The 20,655-nt window shown below is 30.9% G+C and overlaps 1 protein-coding gene across 1 annotated transcript in view; it reads left to right on the top strand.

Moving 5' to 3' along the window:
* LOC129229514 (zwei Ig domain protein zig-8-like) overlaps positions 1-20,419 on the top strand; it is a 244,507-nt gene extending 224,088 nt beyond the window's left edge. The window contains exons 4-7 of the mRNA XM_054863834.1: positions 1,380-1,676; positions 2,207-2,381; positions 17,280-17,381; positions 19,842-20,419. Coding sequence (XP_054719809.1) covers positions 1,380-1,676; positions 2,207-2,337 — 428 coding nt within the window. The 3' untranslated portion in view covers positions 2,338-2,381; positions 17,280-17,381; positions 19,842-20,419. The remainder of the gene's footprint in view (positions 1-1,379; positions 1,677-2,206; positions 2,382-17,279; positions 17,382-19,841) is intronic.
* The last annotated feature ends 236 nt before the right edge of the window (positions 20,420-20,655 follow it).

Here is a 20,655-nt window from a genome sequence, read left to right as displayed (position 1 = left end):
GAAATACTTTGTTTTGAGAAAAATATGTAACTAAAGCACACATCGCACACCTAGTACAACATTGCCACAACTGCAAAAACTACTTTTCAAGAAAAATCAATTTAAATGTGATGAACCTTGGTTTAATTTTTTATAGTAACACACTAACACATCTCAAAGTTTTATTTATTTTTCTTTTTTTTCATTTGCGGTTGTCTTGCATTTTAAAAGAACTGATAAAATGCACCAGGACATGTATATAGCTCAAAATCAACAATTTTCGACTTGTGCCGGTGTTGTAAATCAAAGGATGTTTTATCCGGCGTAGATTTTAAAATGTGTCACTTTAATGTCAATAATTACCATAGTCCATTGAAAGAGTAAATAAAGTGAATAAGTTTTGATGTTAACAATATTTTTTGATACATTATATGATTAACACAATTAATGGGTCCTTATAATATAAAACGTTATATTCAAAACGTGCAAAGCTAGATAATATGTCAGCTTATTTGGGAATGTTTTACTTCATTGAAAAATTCTTAACCATGCTATTTAGTTTCGAAGTGTTTTCAATAATTTAGTTAGTTGAGTTTTTCCTTTGCTTTATGTTGTTACTTTTCAAAGAACAAACATTGAATTTCCGGCCTAGTAAATCTTACCTAATCACTGAACGAACCAATCAGCAATTTGCTCGAATTTTGTGTAAGGTTTTCCAGACATAATTAAAAAATATTCCATTGTAAATCCCCATAGTATATTCTAGGCATATTTCTAAAGTTATCGTAAAGTTATATTTCTCACATAATATCTTAAACACGAAATGAATTATTGAAATATAAAGAAAACAAGAATAAACAGTAAAAATGTACGCTAGAAATTCAATGATTCTTGCTTAAGATTCACAAGCAGCAAAAGTTCCCCAAGTTCCTCAATATATTTCGCACATTGTAATACATTGTAATTTTCTGAACTTGATACACCTTGCTTCATGTAAATATGTTAATTTTAGGCTAACGAGTCTGTCACAGGTATGATTAGCCAGCAAAACACATTATTTCAATGGAGCAGACTATGTTTAAAGCATACATATTTGCCCAAACGCAACTCCACCTTACTCAATAAAACCAGAAATACCATAGCTAATTTTTATTCCATATGTATCGCTATCTATGTAACTGAATTCAAATCCCTCAACTCCGAATTCTGAAGCACTACCTACCATAAAATAACTATTTTATCTTGTAAACAATATTTCACGAGAAATTATACATTTATCTTCAAGCCTAATGTCAACCAAATTACAAAATATGTTGCATTATATTTGAGTATTCAATATTTTCAAAACTGAATAAATTGTCCCTCTTTTCATTCCTCCTAACTTTTCCATTACTTTCCAGTGCCTAAAACAAAAATTCTTGGTGGAGGAGATTTCTATGTGAACGTTGGCAGTGAATTGAATCTGACTTGCGTCATCACAGACTGCCCGGAGCCTCCCGCTTTTGTGTTTTGGTATCGTGATAGCAGAATGATCAATTACGATACAGCGCGTGGAGACATCACAGTACAGAAAGCCGGTAATGACACTGCTATTAGTCGTCTGCGTATCAAGAACGCCCAGACATCTGATTCAGGCAATTATTCGTGCTGTCCATCCAACGCGGACGCTGCGAGTATCTTTGTCCACGTGTTAAAAGGTATTGCTTTGCATATTTAAGAATATTTCCGCATATTTTGAGCATGAATAAATAGGGAAGCAGTGCAAATGATATAATTTGAACTGCTTCATTTTAATAGTTTATTTCAGGGATCAGCAAGTAATTACCGAATTTTTTTATAAAGGTCAAGAAAAAAAACCCTCTTATTCTACCCCAACCATTAAAAACTTAAAAAAGACTCCCAATTTCTTTCAAAAGTAACAAAACTGGGTCCTAAAGATACACTTTTTCAATTTTCTTTCAAAACATTTCGCGGTCCACCAGTTGCCGACTCCTATTTTATTATATCAATAGATTACGTGTGACTTGATTTAATACCTTGCTATACAGGGGTAATTATATGTACAGGAGTATTGCAATATACAGGGTGATTACAATAACAATTCCGAGGAATGAATCCGTTCATGAAACAAATACCTTTGAGATTTTAATTGTATTAATATTCATTCGTTGCATTTTTTCTTCTTCCTTGTCAATGCTATTAAATCAATATTCATTTATTTGTGCAGGAGAAAAGCATGCAGCAGTCCAAAACGATGCTGCATCCACTTCGAAATCCACTCGTTTTGCACCATATGTGGGCTTACTCATCGTGTTCCAGCTCATTTTCCTGACTGTAGTCCGGATTTGTGCAAGGTGACACCAAACAGAGGACGTTACGCCATTAACTAAGTTCTCTGTGAGGTAATGTTATTACTTGTATTTATTATATCTTTATTTCAGAAACTAAGGATTTGTGATACATGCAGTATAAGAGACAGCCCGGTTATCACATCCAGAAACTGCAATTTGGTTCTTATTAGAACTCATCAGTCTGGATTAGTGAATAAACGAGCTGGAGGCAGATATCAGGGCCGTAACCAGAAAATAATTTCGGGGAGGTTTAAAAACTTTCTTGCGGAGCTTACGAACTATAAAGAAAGTTGTGCTAATGTTCAAGTTTTCGGGTTGGCTTTTATGAAAGCGTTTTATTCAATTAATATTCAAATAAAAGAAATTTGAGTTTTGGAACTATATTTTTGTTATTTTTAAATATAAACGAACATTTATATGTCCAACCGAACTTTTCGAGGGGGGGGGGGTTGAATCCTAAGAACACCCCCCCCCCATTCTTGTATACGTCCCTGGCCGATGCCATCTCATTGAAGCTGAGAGCGCCAACAAACTGGTAGATAAAGTAACTTCGGAAGCTTGGGTACCCAAGCTTTTTCTTCAAATCACGAGTCGAACCGCACCATGCTGCAAACACTCGCTGGTGAGATACATTTACTTTATCTACCAGTTTGTAGGCACTCATAACTTCAACGCGATGACATCTGTCTCCGGCTCGGTTATTCACTATTCCAGATTGATGAGTTCTGAAAAGAACGAAACTGCAGTCTCTGGTTGTGATAACTGGGCTGCCTGATACATTGCACTTGGTTCTGCTTTAGCCCTGGCTTAAGCGTGATAATTTACTGCTAAAGATCAGTGACGTTAGTAACAGTAGCAGTATTCCGAAACTGCAATGGTAATAAATGACGCATGTCAATCCAAAGAAAGGAGAAAATAACACTGAAAAGCAGATGTTAACGAATTTTTTGTTCCTCAAAGTACTTTGGGGTTTCTTTTTCATTTCTGAAAATAATTGTTTTTGGTTAACAGTAACTTTGCAGCGTTTTTAATAGGTTAAATTTAAATAATAAGACAATATACGCCCTCTCCCTCCTTTTGAGTTGTACCCCATTCCTGGTATGAGTGAACTCCATTGATGATGTGACATACATTACGGGACATTAGAAATATTTTAAATGCAATCTTCAGAAATAACTTATTGAATTAATCACCATTAGCAGTAAGTTAGCGCCCCTAAGCCAGAACGAAGGCCCAGAACCGCGTACAATGAATGTACCGGACAGCCCGTTTATTACATACAGAGATTGCAGTTTCGTTCTTATAAGAACTCATTAGTCTGAAATAGTGAGTAAACGAGCTGAATTTAAATTTGTATATTATATTATGACTTGATTGTCATTTTCCGTTATCACCGATAAATTTGGTTGACAAATATCGGTTATTATTACATCAAAAAAAAAAATATATATATATATATATATATATTGAATTCAAAACAAATGCTCTCTAGGGGACACGGGGGTAACGACGGTCAGCGGGTAATGGCGGTCACTATGATTTCTCGTAAAGTGAATAACTCATTTTTAAACTCATTGGTGCTGCTATTTCACGGCAGTTTTCAATGTACTACTGAAACGCTGGCAATCTTGCCCGTCGTTGTTTGCCCTTTCTTGAAACGAGACTGATCTCTTTAGAGAAAGGTAAGCCATATTGCTGTATCACGTAGTGTTTTATTAACGTTTTAAGCATCGGTACTTGTTTTTTTTAGCCGTAGAATGAAAACATGCGGTTGGAGCAATGGTAGTCACCATACTCGGGGTAATAGCGGCGCTCCCCACTGAGAGGCATTAATGTGACATGTGCTCAGGAAAGTAAAATTAACTTGAGCTTCCAAAAACTCATAACCTTGTGTAAAAATATTGGTATTGCCCCTATATTTGTTATCCCTTTTTTTACCATGGAAGTATTTTTTTTTAATCATTTACTTCATATTATGTCTAAACTTTCAATTCCTTTTTGTAATATCTAAAAAGTGGAATGATGTAATAAAATAAGCATAAGACTTCAGTTTAACATGCTTATGTCTCTTTAAAACTATGATATTTCTAATTTTACAACCGTTAAATAGTAAATGACATTACTCACTGCCATTACTCCAGAGTAGGGGTAATTCCGGTAAAAGCTGATTTTGCAATATTTTTTATTTTTCCAATAGTTAAGATTAATTAAGACTTAACTTGAGTCTGCAATAGGTAAATTATACAATACGTAAGCAATTTTGTATGATTGCGTTTCAAATTTAACACAAAGTAAAAATTTTATATTCATTTTCCCTTAGGTGACTGCCATTACCCCAGTTTCTCCAAATTGAAAAATCACTTCAACAGAAAAATGCATTAATGAATATAAATACGCTTCTGATAAAGTAATTTTATTCATATGCTAAAGTTAAAATTCTGCATTTGATTTCAAAATTAAAAATCACACTGCTATACATTTTTTCTAGTTAACTCTTCAGACTTTCCTGTGCTAATAGGAAATTGGATCACGAGTTATTAACAACCATTGAAATGTCTTCTACAGCTGACATCGTTTCCATTATTGGTTTTCTCGTCATCGGTATCGATTTTTTAGTAACAAATGAATCGAACACTTCTGTTACTCTAGAACATTCAGAAACGTTATTATCAGAAATGAACGTTTTTTCCCCTCCACAATACCCGATACTTTCCTGCGACAGAAGTGATATATTTTGTGCAACTTGTTTTGGAGCCATTTAGTCGTTCCTAGAAATTTAATCACAGTTCGGGACTAATTATGTGACCATATTTAAGGCATGGGTTTTTAAAAACGGAATTTAATTTCGGTTATTTAGAGAAAAGCATGTGTTCAGGCATTTTTAATGAATACATAAACTGCATTTTTGAAATATTTGAACGTAAATTAAAAGAATTGACTTCTAGAGAATGTAAAGTAAAAGAAGAAAATCTAATTTGACGAGTAATTTAAAACTGAAGTTAAATAAGTTTTATTATAGCTAAACGTTATATTAATCACGAAGTATAAAATAATGATTACGCAAATTTAGGGGCGTAGTTAACTTATAGATCCCTAAATTTAGGTAAAAAATTTGCATGCACATTACATTTAGTAGACCAATCATTTAACTTCATTACCTTCAAATATTACGCAATGAATGAGATTTGTCAATATTCTGAACAATATTTCTAAAGCAAAGGTGTTTACCATTCGCTTTATAAGAGTGAGCCACACTCATAAAAGAAAACAAGGTCTACTTCCTCTTTGATTATTCAAAAGATACATTAATTAAAATATATACACTTCTGTAGTAAATGTCCCTTTTAATTGATTATTTTTGTGTTACACATTACAAATTGAATAAATAATGTAAGCAAATAAAATAACAACTAAATTATATGCATTACTCCTTGCAACTTTAATGTCATTCATAAATTCAAACTCTCAAACAAATTTATTGATTTATGCAAATGGAATTTTGACATTACAATCTATGCCGTTTGTTTCAGGAGAAAACTACGACTATATTTTAGATGCAACATAATCGATGTTTGGGTAAAAGTTAGTGACATGTGCATGCAAAAGATTGTTAGTCCTACTTGAGGGAATTCTTGATTTTAAAAATTACATCCTAAAAAAACGTCTGTTCTCACGTATAAGTTTATCAGAGTACTCAAAAATTTAACTTCACACTTTTTTTATTTGTAAATTGTGTCTATCTGAGAAGTATGTTGTTCATCTATACAAATACTGGTAGTTCAATTCAAATACTTCTGTCAGTTTATCATACTGGTCTGTATGTTAGCAGCTCAAGCTGGTGCATTTCTGTTTCTATTTTCGTTTTGAAATCTCGTTGCAGTAGCACGCGAATATCCCGAAAAAGTGTATTGCCGTGAAATTGTTAATTCTTTGGAAATTCGAACCTTTCATTGCATATTTTTTTTGTGCAACTGTTGTGTTTTGTCTCTGAAAATAATCTTGCTAAAAATGAAAAGCATAAGTATTAATTACGTAATTGTTTGGCAAAATGTTTTAACTGAACTGCAAATGATTTTTACATATGAAAACAGTTCACAAGAAATTATTTCTTAATTCAGTAATTTAAGCAGATCAAAGTTAAAAACAATTAATAAAATCAAATAATGAAATTATTTGCAGTAATTTGGCTAAATTTGTAAAATCTAAATTTTTCAATGCAAATGTGTATTTAAAATGTACTTACTTACTTTGAGCTCAACCGTAACTCTGGAATTTTCTGGTTAAATTCGATTCAAAGAAATGTAACACTAATATAAGAGTTGAAATATTTACTGGGCTTCTGGGCTATGGATTCGTGAATGAAAGAGAAACTCTGAGTTCTGATTAAAATCAAAGGAACTGTACTTAGCAGCTTGAGATGCTTTTATCGAGAGCTTCGCAGTAGGATTCGGCTGGTCTTTGGTAAAGGAGTTGGAGTCGACAGTCGAAGGCCTTTAACTCCTATAGTCGCAGTCAGTTACTTTGTTTCTGAGCTTATAAATATGTGGGGGGGGGGGGGGTAAGGAGTAAAAATCAGAGTTGGACTGATTTTAACGTAAAGGAGTAGGAGTCGTTAATTTACCTCTAAATCTGCAAACCCATCTTTATCTTAGTTTTAGCTTGGGAAAATCTAATCATTTATATTTTCCATGATTAGAGATCCTGACATGATAGAGTAATTTTTTTCATAAGTGTATCGCTGTAAATGTACACTTCTTGACCAAAGAACCGTGCTATGACAACATAAATTGTAAAATGTATTGTTCCAAATGACCTTTTCAGAAACAGCCATTTTTTGAAAGCAGATTTTTCAAAAAAAAAAAAAAAAAATGCACGGAGCTGAATAAAATTGATTTTCTAAAAACTCGTATTGAAGCAATTAAAGCCAAAGTTTTCGGCGGAAATTGGAAATATCTAAACTTTACGTTTCCCCGCAGTGCAATTTGAATTCTCTGATTTGTTATTTTTCTTGGTTGATTTTTTCTGTTTTGCGTTTATTTATTGCAATCATCAAAATCAATCGTTTTATGTGCGTAAACTTTAAGACATTTCACGTGAATGTAATGCATACTCTATGCGTCGTTCCAGCTGCAACAACGATGTCAAACATATACCTATTAATAGATAAAATTTTGCTTTTGCGTGTTACATTTTGATTTCGCCATGAGAGAAAGTTTTAAAAATTGTTCCTATTCCACTTTCAACATCAGGGCGGATACTTCTTTGCACCAATCGAAATGCAAAATGAGCGAAAAATAGCGTGTGTGAAGTATAGCGCACACACGACACTTAAATGACGAATTTAAAATGCATTTTTTGTTTATTTGAAGGGTCGCAATTATTGGATTTTTTTTATACCCGTTAGAAAACACCGCGAGACTATGAGTGTAACAGTCGGCCAGAATACATCGTTCAAATTAAATTCCGCTAGTATTTAACAGCTAAGAAAAATGCAAAAATGATAACTGTTATAGAAATATCAAGTATAAACGCACTAAATAATATTTTGGGTACAATTTAATGTATGAAATATCTTCGGATGCTAAAAAAAAAAGACTCCAACATTTAAAAGAATATAATGTTTTTGATTTTACAAGTATTTATTGTAACACTAATAATTAAAAGTGTTTTGATTTTATTTTTTGTATTCGAATATTGGTAATAGAACTCTGAGTGATACGAAAAATCAGCAATCTCTATTTAAAGCAGATCAGGTGAGAAAATTCTAGTTTTTTAATGCAAACTGACTGGTTCGTCACTCACCATCAATGTTTTCTTAACTTGTAATGACTCTTAGGATAATTAACCTCAAAAAAATAACAAAGTTTTTTTTTGCGATTTAGGTTTTTTTTTTCATGTTCTTTTCAAGAATGCTGACTAGTTTGTCAAAAAGGAAAATTTTAACTGTTGTTGCTTTGCTTATTTATAAAACACATTTTTGAAGCAAAATATTAGTTTATAGTTATTTAAAGAAAATACACATGGTCATGCATTAAATCCAGCGATTGTGATGGCTTTACAGCAAAAGGTATTCCAACAAAAATTAGTATTTATATAAATGACTTGATGGTAATTAAATTTTAGGGTCTATCTCTTTTAAGGTGGGAAGCTTATGGATCAGCTGAACTTATAATTCAAACATTTTTTTAAATGTCTAAATGAGCACTTTCAAATACTCAAAGTGGTCACATAGATGGGTTCTGAGAAAGAAATCAGTAATTATTTTTTAGTGACTTTTGCTCAAGAGAGGTAGCGTCCTATGATAAATTATAAAAAAAAAGTGTAAGGCTTTCTTTGGAAATATGCACGAAGAAAGTTTCATGATAGTCATGGTTGTTGGATATTTCTTTCTTGCATTCAGTTTTTTGAAAAAAAAAAAAAAAAAAAAAATAGAATGAGTTTTCTAATGTAAGTGGTTTTTTGAAAGAAAAAAAAACAACAACTTATTTAAGCAAAGGTATTTTTATGTCTGACATGTTTGACCAGAAAAAATAAGTGAGATAAAATTTTAATAAGCACGGTTACTGAATCTCTTCTTCTGCAACAGTTAATGAAGCTTTATCTTAATTCTTCCCACATCGTAGAATAGCTAAAAAATTGAATTTCTCGTGTGTCTTTCCTTTTGACATTGCAAATCCGATACTCAAATTGCTTTCACTAAACTGACCTCAAATGTGACCCTTTGACTGTTTGCGGTTTCTTACGAAACAGCTGTTACGAACATTACATTTCTCTTTATCTGATGTACTGTTCTTAACTGTGCCTTTTCGAGTTTTTCTGATGGCACGAATGTTCGCTATGTTAGAAGTTTCGTCTGACTGCTGAAGTTTTACTGATGGCAACGAAACAAAAAAAGAAACGATTATTTATTTTATCAAGACTACACCAATACACCAATTCTGATAAATCTGAAAGATGTACTCGAAAATAAATGTGGAGATTAATGTCATTTTATAGAGATAATGAGGGTTTTTTTTTTTTTGCATAAATTGTTTTTGCAAAACGTCCTGCTTTGTATATCACATACTAGAAAATCCCCGTCAAGGCATGACGGATGAAAATTGCTTCTACATTTAAACGAAGAGGTGCCTGTTTGGTGATATTTTGATCGTTGAAAGTTCAACCTTTACTCCAGTGGATTAACCCTAAACTCATGTAGATAGCGTTCATTGTTGACCACTTTTTTGTTTCTTGTCATTACCCTGAAATGACAATCTTACCAGTAAAACAGTTAAGATACCGGATCCAGTTCAGCCTCTTAAAACTAAAGCATTTCCCTGCATGCCAAAGATGACCAAAAAATATTATCAACATATCAGGCCGTGGAGAGAGTTTCATTGTTGATGACGTCAGGGGCGTTACTCGTTTATTCGCTATTTTACGTATATATGAGGATAAATGCAAAAAGACCGCTTATATATACCAAAGATTTCTATCAGAAAATATCATCAACACCTTCATGGGTATATCATACAGAGCAGTTTTCCACTTCAAAACCAAGAAGCTTCATAAGCAGCAGAAAAAAGGACTGATATTAAATTAGTGAAGCATCAAAATTAAAAAAAAACCTTCATATAGAGTTGTTTATAATGAATTCCAAAAGTATTTGTTATACATTTTGGTAATGTAATTGAAATGGTCATTGCACGTAAGTTTGCTTAAAAATCACACAACAGGATGTCTGACTTGCTCCGTCAAGTGTAATAGCTTTATGATAAATTTAGTGGCATTGTTACGGTCATTAACTGTCGTAATACGTGCCAGAAACACAAAACAGCAGAAAATAAATGAATTGACATGAGTTGCAGAACTTGTGTAGAGTGTTATACAACACTGAAACACTTTGTAAAACACTGATTAGAAACAAATCTAAAGTGAATACTTCGTTTGTTTCATGTATTGCATACTGGAAACTAGATCCCCACTGAAGTCTTGAAATCAAAATGAATATTGTTTTTAATTGTGTGCAAAACATAAAAATAAAAGTGTTTCGGAAAAAAGTGTCTTAACTATAGTCATCTGCACGAACTATTAATTTTAATATTTTTGGTATAGTTATTTACTTTGTACGATCATAAATATTTGCTACAAATTGAAAAAAAAATAAAAATCTTAATGCAGATTTTACAAAACTCAAATCAATGTGTGTGAACCATGGAAGACCATGCTCCTTTGATGGCTGACCATAAAAAAATTATAGTTATAGCCATGTGATGAAAAATTAGTTCACATCAAGCTCCATCAAACTCAAAGAGACGCGGCGGGGAGTCTCTTGCTTCGCAATTTTGTTAGTGCGGGCACTTGCTTCGTAGACTTCGGTCATCGACGTCAAAATTGTAATTCACACACTCAGCAAAAGGTAATTTTTTGTGTAAATAACCTATTATTATCTTATTTTTTTTTAAACTGTAAATTGTCATATAAGGATTTACTACAGTACTAAAGAAAAAAATAATAATATTGTTTCGATTTTAGTTAAAATATCGGTAGTGTTCCTATGAAAACCGGTGATTCCTTGTAAGGCCAATCAAAAACTTGAAGGTTGGCCTTGGTAGAGTACATATGCATTTAATAGGAACTAGGGCTAGGAACATTTACCAATCGTGGAAATATGATCACTTAGTTTTCAGTTGTAAATAAGTACTGGGAAAGTTGAAAAAAATATTTTATGTTTATAATATTATTTTTAATAAGGGTTATTCAACTTTTTAACTCAGACTAAATAAATATTACTTTTTAAATTATTTTACTATAGATATATTTTTTAATTTCTTTTATGGAAAGGCTATTTCTGTAAATATGGTTATCAGAATAAGTCAATGGATGATTATATTTTTTGCGCATAATTTCACATTTCAAGAATGTCAGGACCAAAACCTAGAAAAAAAAAGAAAGTACAGTAGATGAAGATAGTTTAAAACGCGCCACGGAAACAGTGCAAAATAATCAACTTAGTACAAATGCTGCAACGTTAAAATCAAATATTCCAAGACGCACTGTTAGAAACCATTTATTAATTAGTGATTATTTTTTAAATATAGGGAAAAAAGCTTGTCATAGATGATAAATGTTAGTTTTGCCTTCTTAGGATTATTTTGGCCTTACAAAGAACGGACCCATACAAAGGCCAGAATGGATTATTTTTCTTTTTAATAATTTCATTCTAAAACGCATTGGCTACTTATTTATTATCGTTATAAAATTCATTACTGTAGTTTTTAATGTTTTGTTTAAATGAAAGAGCTGTTTATGTAGTTTAAGTAAACGCGGATTGTTACAATCGCAGTTTCAATTTACGACTGTAGTTTTAAATTGAAAGACTTATTTATAATATTGTCCTTGTAAGGAGCCATGTTCATTGCAAGACCATTTGAAACACATTAACAAAAGTTAAGATTAATAAATAGTGATTATATCTAAAATTAAAAAACATAATTTATATGAAACACAATGAAACAAAGAGTTAATTAATAATTTGTTTATTTCATTCATGCAGTAACTGAATTTAAAAAAAAACTGTTTTTTTGTTTTCCATGGTCCACCCACCCTATTATATTGAGCAAATCTTTCATAAGATCAGATACAATAGTAGTTTCTTCTAAAGAGAACGAAATTAAGGTCTTAACTGTTCATAGGAACATGTTGTATATAATACTTCATTTAAAGTAAAAAAAAAGAAAATAATAGTAGCGTTTTAAGTATAGTTTTAAATTCGAAATTTATTCAAGAACAAATTGCAAAGCCCAAATAAGCTCACCTACACTACTTTCAATCTTCAATTTTGAAAACAAGATGCTAATGACTTTTCTGTATGTAAATTATTAAATATGTAACTAATAACACGGAAAAACTTTGAAACTGTTTCAGAGAAATTTGAATTTTTAAATTGCACGGATAATTCACGAACAAATTACGGAATAAAAAATATAATGTGGTAATATGTACGAAGATAAAGTAAATAACACTTTAGTGGAGTAAAAGCAGGCTATATAGTGATAAATATGCAAATAGAGTATAACAAGTTTTTGAAAATTCTATAGTAAAAATAATATTTCATAAAAAGAATATATGCATTAAAATTATTTCACAATTGAAATAATGCTGCATGAATTAATAACTTAATTAGAAATATATCAAAATGGAAAGTGAATTTTAGTAAATAAAGATAAATTGAATTTTTGAACTCAATTCAGTAACAAAGCACAAAACTAAAATAATAATAATAATAATAATAATAATAATTTGGCAACATAGAGGCCAAAACGAATTTTATATATATGTTTGAATAACAAAAAATATAAATTCAGATACGCACCCGTTTCGATTTTTTTTTTGTCAAACAGCATATATCAGTTTCACACAACAAAATTTTTGATAGTAAAAATTTAATTATGGGTTATGTTATAGGCACGCAAAAATGTCTAGCCAAAATTAAATTTATCGTCAAGTGCTTTGCAGAATTTCAGCAGGTATTCCGCAAATAAGTTGAATGATTCCTTGTTTTATCGGATAGGAAGAATTTGCTTTCATGGAACAATACATTGCACATAAATTTTTCCTGGATGAAAGGATGACTCAAAGCGGGTAGGTTAACGAATAACGATCAAAAATAATAGTTTTTGGCTTTTTATTGAAACAGTTTTGGTTTTATTTCCTAGAAGGGATCCTGAACTTAATAAGGAGTGATTCTTGAATTATTTCTAACCCAATAAGTACTTATTATTAAACATTGAAAACACTTGAAAAACCCGCTTTGCCCAAGTGGGTAAGCTTAACTAATTGTGATTTGTAACATTTGTCAATCAAATATGAGGTAATAAATGACTAAATCAACTGACCAGCTAACTGCCATAAAAAAAAACAATAAGTTAGATTTTCAATTTAAATTAGATAAGCATACGGCAGCACATTTCTTTATAAAACACAAAGAAATAACAGAATAAATCTATAGACTAGCTAATTGCCATAATTGAAAATAACTTTTTAAAGTTGTACTTATCCTTCTTAAATAGAAAATCGATTTGAATAAATTTGTCTACAAAATATAAAAGAATGGGGTACACCCGCCCTTTGCCCGAAAGCAAATTTTTTATTTTAATAACTAAATCCTTAACGTAAAAAGAAGAAAAGAGGAAAAAAAAACATCGTAATTTTCAGGTGGTTGGTGCCTGAATAAAGTAATATTGTTGACAAAAGAAAAAAAAAAGCTGTTCTTCGACTAATCACAAGATTTGTACCTTCAGTAGTTTTTTAAAAGAAATGAATCACTTTTTTTTTCATGCCGATGCCGCTTCACCCCTGAAACTGATTGAAATTCGGGGGTATTCGGGTAAATACGGCATACGTATGCATCGCCGCTTGCACACTATGTAGCGGCATACGAATGCCTACCCGCTTAAGGCGCCCTACACGCTTGGGCCAACCTCCCCTACTGTAGCGGTTTGTAGACCGATAATTTTAACGAGAAATGCCGTTTCCCCATGTACTGGTTCAGGTAAAAGTTATTTACTGCTAAAAATGTTGTTGTGTAAAACTATTTTATGTTGTCTTTCCAATACAAGCAAAATCATGTACTTTCTTAATTTGTACTTTTTTATTCAAGTAAAATTATCTGAACATTTCTGGCCCACCCTGTATATTGAAATAAAGAATATATCATTTCAAAAGACTGAAAACATACTATTGTGAAAATTCAGTATGAAAATTGAAGAAAAATCTTCTTTTCTTTATCTAAATCTTCTTTATCTTTATCTTTACTAATAATAAAGCTGAATGTCCTCTGTCCGGATCTCTGTCTGTCAGGATCTCTGTGATGCGCATAGCGCCTAGACCGTTCGGCTGATTTTGATGAAATTTGGCACAAAGTTAGTTTGTACCATGGGGGTGTGCACCTCGAAGCAATTTTTTAAAAAAATCGATTTTGTTCCTTTTCTATTTCAATTTTAAGAACATTTTCCGAAGCAAAATTATCATAAGATGGACAAGTAAATTACGAAATTATCATGACGTGGAATGTGAGAGCGAATGAACATAGGCAGTTGGCGAGAAATTCGTCATCCATTATTTGTAAATATACAGGCGAACCGAATGACCTTTTAATTTTCAACTACGGGCAAAGCCGTGCGGGTACCACTAGTACTAAAATAAAAATAATAATAGCTCAAAATGTAAATGTTCAAAAATTATCAGTTGTGTGAATCAACTATAAGAATTAAATAAATAAAAATTATGAAAAAAAAAGGAATGAATATTAGGAAATAAAATAAAAAGAAAATAAAATAATTTATAAGTTATCGAATAAAATACCGTTTTGATACCTAAGCAGATGATCTTTGATTTGTAATAAAAACTGGAACTCAAATGAAAAAAAAAAGTTTTTATGACACACAAAAGGTAATTTATCCTAAAACAGTGTTTTCCTCCTTTTCAAACTGGCAACACACGCAAAGCATAATGGGACACTGATCTATGTAACGAATCCTTTTCGCTTGTTTCAAATGCAACGTAATCTGATCCCGTAAGTAGCATCTTGTAGGCAATATATCAAAATTTTAGTCAGTAACGCAGCAAAGTGGCGTTTTGATGGGCTCATCATGGGAGGTTCTCACTCGACTCCCCTGTTTTTCCCTCCTTAAATATCTTATTTCTGCTTTCATTTTTCTAATGTCTTGTGTGAGTATAATAATATTTCTTTGTTTAAAAGCGATAAAAGTTGATTTCTCAGAATCCTCAAAATTACCTAACCACTTTATTTTGTTTAAAAGTATCTCAGCGCGAAGAATTGTTTGTTTTTTTTTTATATATATTTGAATAATTTATCTTAGTGATGTATTTGTAATTTGTAAAAGTCGGCAATATGTGTAGCGATACTAAAAAGCTACGTACAATTGTATGCTAAATTGGAAAATAAAAATCTTATAATTGTGTCGCAGATTTACGTTGCAAATTTGTGTTCAAAAATATATTTTTTTTTACATGATACTAATGTGTCTTCACAGTAAAAGTAAAATATTGCTCATCCTTTTTGAAATGAATTTACTTGTAATTAAAATAATTGAAGTATTATAATAATGAGTAATGCCGTAATCTATTGCTATGACTTTAAAAAGTATACCGCCATTGCAAACAGCAATAATTCCTTTCTTTTTTTAAAAAATATTGACCAGATCCAAAAAAAAAAAAAAAATCGAAAATTTCATATACAGAAAAAAAGAAAAGACTCTGGACAAAATATTTCTCACAGTTTATACATGAAAATAAAAACTTTTTTTTTTTGATATGAAGAAAATTCTCGTCAATGCACTTTTTGAATCACCCAAGTGACCTGGTGTCAGAACTTGAAGGGCCAAGATCTCAACAAGTATAATTTAGGTTTTTATTGCGTAAAAATCAATTCAGCGAAATTGTGTGAGTTTTTAAGCAACGGTTTTGTATGTAAGGCTATTAAAATATTAAGTTTAAAATATCTCAAACTTACTTTACTCAAACTTATTATTAATAATTATTCAGTATTAATATTGTACTCAATTCAAGTGGGTGTGCGACTTGAATTCGGTCATGTTAAATAAATGAAAAAAAAATGCGTAACTGAAAAAAGCTATCAGATTTGAAAACATAGTTGCAATTATTTGAACAAAATTGTATGCACTTTATAATAATTGTACTTTAGCAGAAAAACTGAAAAAAAAAGTTTTCGTCTTTAAAATACTTAATTGTCAAAAGCTACTTAAAGTGGAGTTTAAAGAAGCAACTGAATACGTGTTTTGAGCATAATAATAATAATAATAATAATAATAGTAATAATAATAATACAAACAGAACAGAAAAAAAAAGAAAAAACGATACAAAACCCGATAACGCAAAAACAATGAAAATATATGAAAATACAATGCATATTAAAACTTGGTACGTTTTACGAGAAATTCGCCTTTTATGGATAACAAGAAATTTTACAAAAACAAAATTATTGCAATTAGTTGCGTAACCACCACTACAAAATAACTTAATAGCATTTGCTTGGGTAAATTTTAATTATTCGTTATTCATTATTCGTTATTTATTAATTTTAGTTATTTTATTTAAAAAAAATATCTCTTCATTGGCCAATATTTTAGCTGAATTTAGTGTTTTCTGATCCTGTTTTATAAGAACTGGTGCCACAGCGCATTCTTTGTAACTCGAAATAAAAGTTGTCTTAAATTTTGTTTTTATCCGGTAGACAGGATCACAGAGAGTCAAGGTCACTGGGAACCTCCCGACCACCGAAAAAAGAAAAAAAGAAGAAAAAATAAAGAAAAAAAACAGAGGGTAAAGAAAATGGAAAAAGGGGGGGGGGATAGAAGAAAGAAAGGGAGCGGAGAAGAAAAAAAGGGAGAGGGAGGTGAAAAAATCAAAGCTGCTTACTAGAAAACAATTAACTCTATTTTAATGCCACAACAGTAAATACAAAAACAGTAAATTTTACTTAAGATTTACGTTTTCTCTTATTTGGAATTCCCCCTCCCCTCTTTTTTTCTTTCTTATTTTTCTTGTTTTCTTTCTTTTCTTTTATTTATTTATATTTTTTGCCCCCTTCTCGCCACCTACCCCCCTTCCAAGGCCCGAGTCCACAGTTTCCGACTACGCTGACATGAACTCTAGTCGGGCCTGCCGGTAGACAATCAGTAAACGCCACTTGAACTACTTTTTTTGTTAGCAGATTATATTATTTGAAAATTGGAATTTGTGCAATATTCATAATTGTAATTAACTACGACTGCCATTAGTCATGACCAATTGTCCCACGAATTTGAGTGGAAATCGTCAAAAATATGAAATAATTCTGTTCACTTATTTTTAAAAATATTGCGTGATAAATATGTAAATAAAATAAAACTACATTTGTTATACTAATTTCTGTACTTTTTTCAGAAATCAGACATCCTATTCTTCATTCTACGTTTTGTTTCATATTCCATGTTCCTTTATACTTAGTATTTCATTGTTTTCCTATGCAAAGAAATCTCAGGAATGGTAAGCATAAGGAATATTTCTATTAAATCTAGAATATAAAAGCATTTTGCATTTCCTAATTTAAATTACATACATAAAAAATAAATTAGTCCCATTCCTATATTTTTTATTGCATTTTATAGCTGGAAGAAAATTATGTATTTCATTTACCTCTTACATTTGCAGTCGTCGCTGGATATTATTCTGTAAGGGTATTAAGTTAATGGATTTTAAACACTAGTTATTTTTTTTTTTAAAGTTAGTTGACGCATTTAAAACAATTATTTTTGGTAATTCCATTTCCGGTGTATTTCAGTGCCTGAGAACATTTGCATATTAAGAACGTTCTGATATTCGTAAGAAACATGTGAAATATCTGAATAAAATATCAGAAATGTTCCCTAAATATAACGACAATTTTTATACGCTTGCTTCGCACTAATAAAATATGTATATGATTGTTTGGTTACAAAACTCAAAAAATTGCAGTTCATCCTCAAATTGCTTTACATTTAGATTAATTCTAAACCAGACAATAAACTTAAATTGAAAATTGAAAGAATAAATATAGGCGGAATAGTAAAAGTTATATGTGTGCAAAGCTGTATCCCGCCTATTTCTTTTTCTCAATGTTTAGTTTAATTTTTTTTGGCAGGTTTAGAATTAACCCAAATATAAAAATGTTAAGATAAACTGAAATTCTTGGATGTTGTTATCAAGAATTTTAGTCCGAAGAAAGGTTATAGAAACAATCTATAACTTATTTAAAAAAAAAAAAAAAAACATTTTTACAATTTATTTCAAACGTTTTTTGGCTTTGAAATTTATGTGAGGAGCAACTCTTAGAAATTTAAATCATATTTACCTGTTAAATATCCTTATTAGTTTTCTTTTTTAAGTGTTCACTTTCACTTCAATATAAATGCATTGCGAATAAAGAGAGTATTTCATATTTATTCTTAATCTGCTCCAAATATTGCAAGTTTGTATGGTCGAACGAATAAAAAAGAAACAAGTTTATAGTGAAAATAAAGCTTTAAAAACGCTGATCAAATGATGACTTGACTAGAACTAAAGAAAACTTTGTAATGTTCAAAATGTTTCGAATGCTCAAAACATACAAATTGATGCTTGCTTAAGTTCAGCCTTGGAAAGGATTTGTATTGTTTTTCCTTGTTTTTGGCATTAATAAAAAGCGGAATCGGCAAATCTCTTGACAGAGAAAGAGACTCAGGATAAAGTCTTCAAAAAGAAAGGATGTCACTTCATAGACTAATAATAAGAGTAGACCGAGCTTTCCCAGACTTGCTGATGAAAAAATTGGTTCATGGATACATCATGTGACTGGTGGGAGTCTTGGCGAAAACTTTGGCAGCATGGTTGCTAGATGGCAACATTATCTATAGTTTGACACTTGACTAATATTTTAAGACGTAATGTGTTTTCATTACAATTTTTTTTCCAGGTGCAGAGATTGAACTGTTTTTCTTTTAGTTATGCATTATTTTGACATTAGTAATTAGTTTTGGATCACAGTTTTCAGTAACTTTTATTTCATTCGGAACTGCTACGTCAGCGTTGGCGTAAACGTAATGGCGTAAACGTTTTGCATGTACGCAAAAATGTACTAATCGGTATCTTAAATTGAAATTGTAGGTAAAAATCTTATCGTTTGCCGATTCTTTTTGGGCGCTTGCATCTTTAATTGCTTATAGAGTTATTGAAATTGACTAAAGGAAGTGCACAATACTATCTAAACGAAATACTCATTATGTTAACAAAATATTTACAACATAGAATAACAAATTTACAAATCGGACTCGATAAAAGATCATTCTTCCGTGTTCCATCAATTCTATTTATTTTATTTCTCGCGGGCGTTGATCGTCTGCTACGATCAACGCCCGCTGTTGCTAGGATATCCACCAGTCACATGGTTTGGTTTATGATCAGCAAAAGGGTTGCCATAGCTCGGTCTATTCTTATTATTAGTCTATGTGTCACTTTGATCAGAATCAGTAATTATGATTTCCAAACGTAAATGTAAAACTATCTTAATACTTGCTGATATTTATTTGAATAAACGATAAATTAAATGAATTTTAAAATGTAGAATATTGTTTTTAATTTCAACCGGCAAAAACAGCGTGGTGTTTGTTTTAGTTAAAAAAGTGCACATAAAAAATCGTAGCTTTCATGTCAATTAAAATATTATCCCTTACATGTCTTCACAAATTTTTGCGAATTTATTCTGTGTTTGTTACTAATTGAGTGATATTTAGTATTTAAAAACTCAGCAGTTATTTTTTACTCCAGAAATATGTTTGCATTTAATAAAGGCCAAAAAATGCCCAACTTATATACTTGTTTTTATTTATAATTATTATTATTTCAATATTTTTTATGTGTCTAACAAAATGTTGCAAAAACTTTTTTTTTGGTTTTGCTTTATCAATTTATATTTATTTCCTTTCTCCTCAGATTTTTGTGAATTCATTTTGTGTTTGTCGTGATTTGAGTCAAGTAGAACGTTTACAGTTGCCTGTGTATCCGTTGTGTACGTCACTTCGTTTTTGATCCTTTCCATGAGAGATTTCTTCAAGTACCTTATTTATATTTTCTTTGTATACACATATGTGTACTGTCCTATCTGAAACATGATTGCATATCATTATTCATTGTACTTATTTATTTTTCGTACTTCTACTCATATGTGCTGTACATATTTTATTTAGTATGCCTTACAGTGAAAGAAATGCCTTGCTGAAGATATATTTTTTGTTTAGTAGCGCAAATTAGGTCTTATATAAGATATTTTTCATTTTAAATTATTGACAATATTCTGGTAATGATGTGAAACTGCTTTTTTTGCATTGTTTACTTCTATTGAAAACTGACTGCATTGCATCAAATGTTCATAATACTCATTTTAACATCCCACATCCAACCTTGAACAACATATTATGTTCTTTTCTAAAAGCTGCCATCGTACTTGTAGACTTTGAATCATTCATGCCAAAATTCATCTCGAAATTCATAATACAATATTGGTCTATTGATTCAAGAATAAAAGGCAAAAACAAATCAAAATAATAAAAAATATGGGTTTTTGTATAAACATAAGAAAATTTGAAAAAAAAAAATCGAGATTATTTCTCCAAACATAAGTTAGGGGACCTGGGGCCCGTAAAAAAAGTTAAGTTTTGTATTTTTTGACTCATTTTTTTTTTGCTCAAAACTTTCAATATCTTAATTCTACATCTCATTTTGAACATTTTTGCAATTGGAAGTATAC

This window comes from Uloborus diversus, chromosome 1 (genome assembly GCF_026930045.1).
Source record: "Uloborus diversus isolate 005 chromosome 1, Udiv.v.3.1, whole genome shotgun sequence".
In the NCBI taxonomy this organism is placed as follows: Eukaryota; Metazoa; Arthropoda; class Arachnida; order Araneae; family Uloboridae; genus Uloborus; species Uloborus diversus.
Note: the sequence above shows the minus strand (reverse complement) of the source record. Positions and strands in the feature narration are given on the sequence as shown.